General features: G+C 41.8%; 1 protein-coding gene across 3 annotated transcripts in view; it reads left to right on the forward strand.

Moving 5' to 3' along the window:
- The window catches only part of LOC122555680 (angiomotin-like 2a), a 28,120-nt gene that overhangs the window by 7,932 nt on the left and 14,188 nt on the right, over positions 1 to 6,000 (forward strand). For all 3 annotated transcript variants that reach the window (XM_043701681.1, XM_043701683.1, XM_043701682.1), the window contains exons 4-5: positions 2,192 to 2,336; positions 2,932 to 3,024. In XM_043701681.1, coding sequence (XP_043557616.1) covers positions 2,192 to 2,336; positions 2,932 to 3,024 — 238 coding nt within the window. The remainder of the gene's footprint in view (positions 1 to 2,191; positions 2,337 to 2,931; positions 3,025 to 6,000) is intronic.

Consider the following 6,000-nt stretch of genomic DNA (forward strand, 5'->3'; position numbering starts at 1 on the left):
CAACTGATAATGATTAATTCTAAATAAAGTTAATAGCCAACTTTTGATTCCAGATTTTTATTGAATTTAAATTCCACCATCTGCTATGGTGTGATTTAAACCTGGGTCTCCAGAACATTACCTAGGTCTCTAACTTAATAGTCCAGCAATAATGCTACCAGACCATCGCCTCCTGTAGGTGTGCCATTGCTTGTTATTTTTCTGCATACTTTAAATGATTTCTTGTTTTTACAATCCCTGTGTTATTTTCCACTGCTGAAATTGGGTGGCTGTATTATTATTTTGATTGCATCTAATATGTTCATGAATTTTCATTGACAAATTACCACCCACAGAAAGAATGCTCTGCAAGAATCTCAAAGGCTAGATCTATGCATTTCATTCCTCTTTCCTCACTGTTTAAGGCTGTGAATTCCAACAGCTTATAATCGGCAAATGACGCACTGTCTACTAAACCCTAGTCAATAAACCAAACGATTGCTTTTTCTCTTAGTTGGGTATTTGATGAGCAATTAAAGTTGTTCAATTTGCAGCAGACTTTTACAACACAGTCCCCGAGAGATAGCTTGTTACATTGCATTTATAAAGACTCGTTTGTCTATGGTTTCACTTTGATAACTTCCTGCAGTGTTCTTAGTCTCATATGGAACTGTCAAACTCTGCACCTGATAAATCGTGTACCATAATAACTGAAGTAAAAATCACTTGAGCTATGTGACAATCTGGTGTCTATTTTATGAATGCATTTGCTGTGACTAGAAAGTTGGCAGAGTCACAGTAAGTTTAAACGTGTGCCATCTCCCTTCTGAGCTCAGCTGTAATGGTTTAGGAATGAAATTTGCTGAGGCTTGAAGGGAGAGACAACAGTTGTTTTTTTTTCCCATGTGAAAGACCCTCTTTCATTTGCTTCTCAGTCAGGTGCAGGGAGGCTTGTCCTTCTCACTAACCCTTGATGAGTTAGAAATAGAAGGCTCTTTGTCAAGGGAGGCCTCCAGTGCAGGCCCCTCCATGCTTTGCTTCTGGCTCAGGAATGCTTTGGGATTATGGGGATTACCAGTTTTCAACAGGCTCAACACAGGTCTGAGCAGAAAGCCTCAGTGAATAACTGAACAATGTTTAACTGGGATTGTCCCAACTTTGATTGTTGGTATGTGCTGCACTGGCTGATTTTAACTAGAGCTGAGGGGGAGTTAGGAATAGCTCAATTGACCTCAAAGTGACTGAAATGAGGGAACTACTACTGGAAAAGCAATTAGGATTCCATACCTCTGATTGTAGTCCACCAGTTTCTGCTGGATGTCTATATTTGTAGGTGTAAGCAACCCAGAGGTGTCAACTGTAAAATACCAGCAATATTTAACAGCCTGCAAAAGGATGGATGAAGTATCACACAAGACCTTACCCCAGCAGCAGAAGGCTGAGAAAAGGAAAAGTGAAATTCTGATTATGAAAGTGTTAACGCCAAATTTGAGAGTGAACTCCCCATTTTCCCAGAGAGATGGGCTCACAGCACTGATTCTGTAGACTATCTCTGACCTCCTGTCCCCTTAAGTGTGCTGCCCTGCCTGTGTGGGTGGACATTCAGCCTTCAGACCCTGATTCTGCTTGGGTACACTGCTCATGTTTCACTGTTATTTCAGTGTATCATTTATAATGGCTTTGTGCAGTATTCCCTTCAGTGATAAGGTTTGCATTACTGGTTGTGAAATTATTGCCTGGGATCTGGTTTGGATCAATTTTGTCAGTACCTCCCCGAACTTTAACCAGTTGGTATTGAAAGAAAGAGTTGCCATCTTCCCAATATTAATACAAGCAAATCAAGCATTTAATATGGAGTTTAAACAGATTGTATTCTTAAGTAATTATCGAAAATTCTGATTTAAGAAATCCGCTGTATTAAGATAGAAAATAAGCAGGAGAGAGGTGAATTTGACAGCCCTCAGAAAACCTGCATTGACTGAATGGTCTTCTTCTATGAGATATTATTCTGTGAGAATTTGAACAATCAAATCACTTTGGATTGATTTCACATTGAGCATTTCTTATCAGTGAACCATTGCATCCTTGTGTGCATGGTATTGTTGCCCTATATGGCACCAAGTCGTCTGATTGAATTTCGTGTCACTCATGCTGCTAAATCCCATTTCATTATCCTTCGCAATTCAACATGCCCCTGTGTTTGCCCATGCAGTTGGAGAGAGAAATCCAGAGGATTTCTGAAGCCTATGACAACCTCATGAAGGCATCTTCCAAACGGGAGGCCCTGGAAAAGACAATGAGAAACAAAATGGAAAGTGAGATCAGGAGACTTCACGATTTCAACCGTGATCTGCGAGGTAAGCTCATAAATCAGAAGGTGGTGGCGGAAATCTCCATTTTCACCAATTTGCAAAGATATAGATGGTCACAAATTGGAACAATCAAGAGATTTAGTACAAGCAAAAATGAGGATTGCTTATATTTAAGCAAAACTAGAATTGTCAGAGAATTGCATATTTAAAGGGTTAATGGTGTTAATTCCACTTAAATATTACTTGCTGTACGTTCCAAAGAAAATGTTTCCAAACATCTGTTGCAATGTGAATTTGGACTTATGCATGTCAATATCTTGGTATATGCAGTTCCAAGAACTGTAGTTGATCAAACTGAGGCACATTGAAAGAATCAGTGGAAGAAGATTGACATTGGGAACATGTTAGATTTTGCCAAAGCAGGAAGTATGGGAGGATTCTGACTGCTTTTTCAATTGCACTTCATAATAATAACTAAACTTAAATATTATCAGATTGAAGATGTTAAGATGTTTGTATTTAGCACAGTGTGGTTTGAAGATGAATTCATGGCTTTTGACTGATACTGTGGTGCATCTAGCTAATTATGGGCTGACAGTTCAATTGATTGTTCAATTCACAGTACTTTTCCCTTTTATAGAAAAGCTTGATTCCGCCAATAAACTGTTGACCAGCAAAGAATGTGAGATCTCAGAAGACGGTCAGAGCATTGTCAGCAGGCTGATTGTCCAAAGTAAGTTTATTATCTGTTAAAATGATACAACCAACCCCATTCCAGGGACACTAAACGAGAACATGTGTTAACAGAATCAGGCTCTCTTGGCTCAAAAAAGGTGCTAGAAATTGAACAGATTTTCTGAAACTTTGAATTGTCAGGCAGGTTTAGAATCATTGCATGTGGAACCTATCCAAAGGAATGGATTTATCTTTTGTCCTTATTTTGAGGGAAGGACTAAATCCCTTCACTGAGGGGTATTCCCTGAACCCTGAACATTACTGCTGACAGCCTTCCTCCACACCCCTGCAAAGTTTCCTAGGCCAGATGGTATATTTCTGGCAGGTTTCAGCTGGCACGAAAGGGAATATTGACAGGTTCTTTTTTGCACTTTCTCGGGTGCTGAGGTTATATTCTCCCCTGCTCAGAGCTCAGAATGGTTCACTCAGCTCTGGATCAATCCCAAGTTCCTTCCTGGTTTTGTCTAGCTCAATCAATCCCAAGTTAACCCTGGTAGAGATGGGCTGTTGATTTTGCCCAGTGCCAGCATTTGTAACAAAATGGAATTATGTGACCTTTGCGTTCAAAGAGTGTACTTTGAAGATTCCTTACTTTTGGTCAGGGGGAATGTGGACTACCACTTTACCGAGGGGTGCTAGTAGTCACTTGGGGGGGGCCATAGTTCTGGCCTGTGGGAAGGCTGCGCAGTTTCCCTGGCAACCCATGAGCAAATTGGAATCACCATTAAAGGCACACTCTCAACTTCAAGTGTAATGCTATCAAACAATGGCCTCTGCATCTTTTTCTGTCATGTCCTACCAATGTACCCCATCCTACACGTTTTAGGAGGAGTGCTCAAATTGGGAAAACTCTTCAGGGTTTAGTTCAAATCTATAAGTGACCGTGAAAAGCTAAGGAGAGAGAAACCTGAGCACTAAACAAACTCTTCTTGGCACTGAAATACTCATGCCTTGTGATAATAAAGGTAGTTTAAATTTTTTGCATACCTCAGGTGATTCTGGCTATTGCACTCCTCCCTCCGCCAATCCTCAAAGATTAGTTCGCTTGCTCTTAAGTAACACGGGCAGAGTTAATAGAGTATTGTGCAGTGTAATTAACACGCCACTTGCATGCAGTATATCGCAAGCAAACAGGTTTGCTCTTGCCCTTGCTAATGTGGCCTTACAGTCAGGTCAGGAGAGAGTCAGAGAGAAGGCAGGCAGTGTTCACTGGCTGATTGGAATCTTTCAAATGTTGCAGGGTTCTCCTGGGAGCTGGGTTAAAGCCTGGAAGGCTGCTGCACTTTCCAAAACAAACAGCCAGGCAGATTGAAAGCAGGATCTGAAACAGAGAACCGATCTGCTCTGTTGAGATTCTGTTACTAGGGATCTGTGACATTTTCAATTTAATACACAGTCAAGATTTCTGAGTGTGTAGCTTATTGGTCGCTAATTAGTTATAACTATCAAATATGAGTGGCACTTTGACCATAAAATATTGCTCTCAGAACAGACATTTGGACAAATACATGAAAAGGAAAGGTTAAAAGGGATATGAGAGCCAAATGCAGGCACTAGTTTAGTTTGGGAAACTTGGTCGGCATGGCGTCTGACTTTTTTTTACTGAGCCAGGTACAAACAGGAGGTGAGGACTTTAATTTTCCCAAGAAGGACTCCTCTTCCACACACACACAACAATGTTTGTGTTATATAGACTTCCCTTGAGTTTTCCAAATTACACAGCTCACATCTGTACTGCCAATTGCTCACTACTATCCATTCACTGATGCTGGAATGTGTGCATGTACCAGGGCAGGACGTGGGTTCTTCGTGCCTTGCAGTGATGCATTCCTCACTGTGATGAACCCCTCCACTCACGACTCCTCTACTCACTACTCTTCTTCACTTTATACTCCTTCACTCAATGCTCCTTCACTCAATACTCACTATACCTCCACTTACTACTCCTCCACTCATTATTCTTTCACTCACTACTCACTACTCCTCCACTAGTCCCTCTTTATTCACCTTAGTGCACTCCCAATGAGCCTGCTGGGTTTTCTCAGGATTGATTGACATTTTGAGTGGAAACTGATCAATGCAGTTGGGTTAGACTTGTGGCAACGGTTTCTCAGCATTCAAACTGAATAGACCAATTCCTAAGAAGTGGACCACGGCATAGTTTTTGCACCTAAGTACAACAGATGCTGCAGTTCCTGCATCTCGATCAGGGAATTGTTGGAGCACCTTCCACCCTGTACAATCCCCTCTGCGGTTTTCTCACGCCATTGGCACACTCCATGGACAAGTCCTTGGATCCCTAGTGGAAGCTGGCTGGAAACACCAGTTTAGTTTCTGCTGACCAGGTCAGATTTGGGGAGTCGCAGCAATGTGCTTGGTTTTTCAGTTTCTGACTCTGTCGCGGAACATTTGTTGTATTGAGTGCAGGCTGTGATTCTGTTAGTCATAGTTGAGTGAACACCATGCCCTATGAACAAAGTACAGCATGGAGGGTTTGTTTGCCCTTCACCCTCATCCAACTGCATTCCTGCATTACTGAAAACCCATCTTTCTCCTGACCACTCAGCCAGATTTATAACTGATAACATGAGAGAGAGATTGTGTGTGTGTGTGTGTGTGTGTGAGAGAGAGACAAAATGTGTGTGCGTGTGAGAGAGAGAGAGAAAGATTGTGTGTGAGAGAGACTGACACTGTGTGTGTGTGAGAGAGAAAGATAGACTATGTGTGCAAGAGAGACTGCATGTGTGAGAGAAAGAGAGACTATGGGTGTGTGTTTGTGTATGTGTGAGAGACAGAGAAAGTGTGTGTGTGAGAGAGAGAGACAGAGAGACTGTGTGTGCACGTATGGAAGAGCGCGAGGGAGAGACTCTGTGTATATGTGAGAGAGTAAGACTGTGTGTGTGTGAGAGAGAGGAGAGAGAAAGAGACTGTGTGTGTGAGAGAGAAAGACTGTGTGTGGGAGAGAGAGAGAATG

Source organism: Chiloscyllium plagiosum, chromosome 13 (genome assembly GCF_004010195.1).
Source record: "Chiloscyllium plagiosum isolate BGI_BamShark_2017 chromosome 13, ASM401019v2, whole genome shotgun sequence".
Lineage (NCBI taxonomy): Eukaryota > Metazoa > Chordata > Chondrichthyes > Orectolobiformes > Hemiscylliidae > Chiloscyllium > Chiloscyllium plagiosum.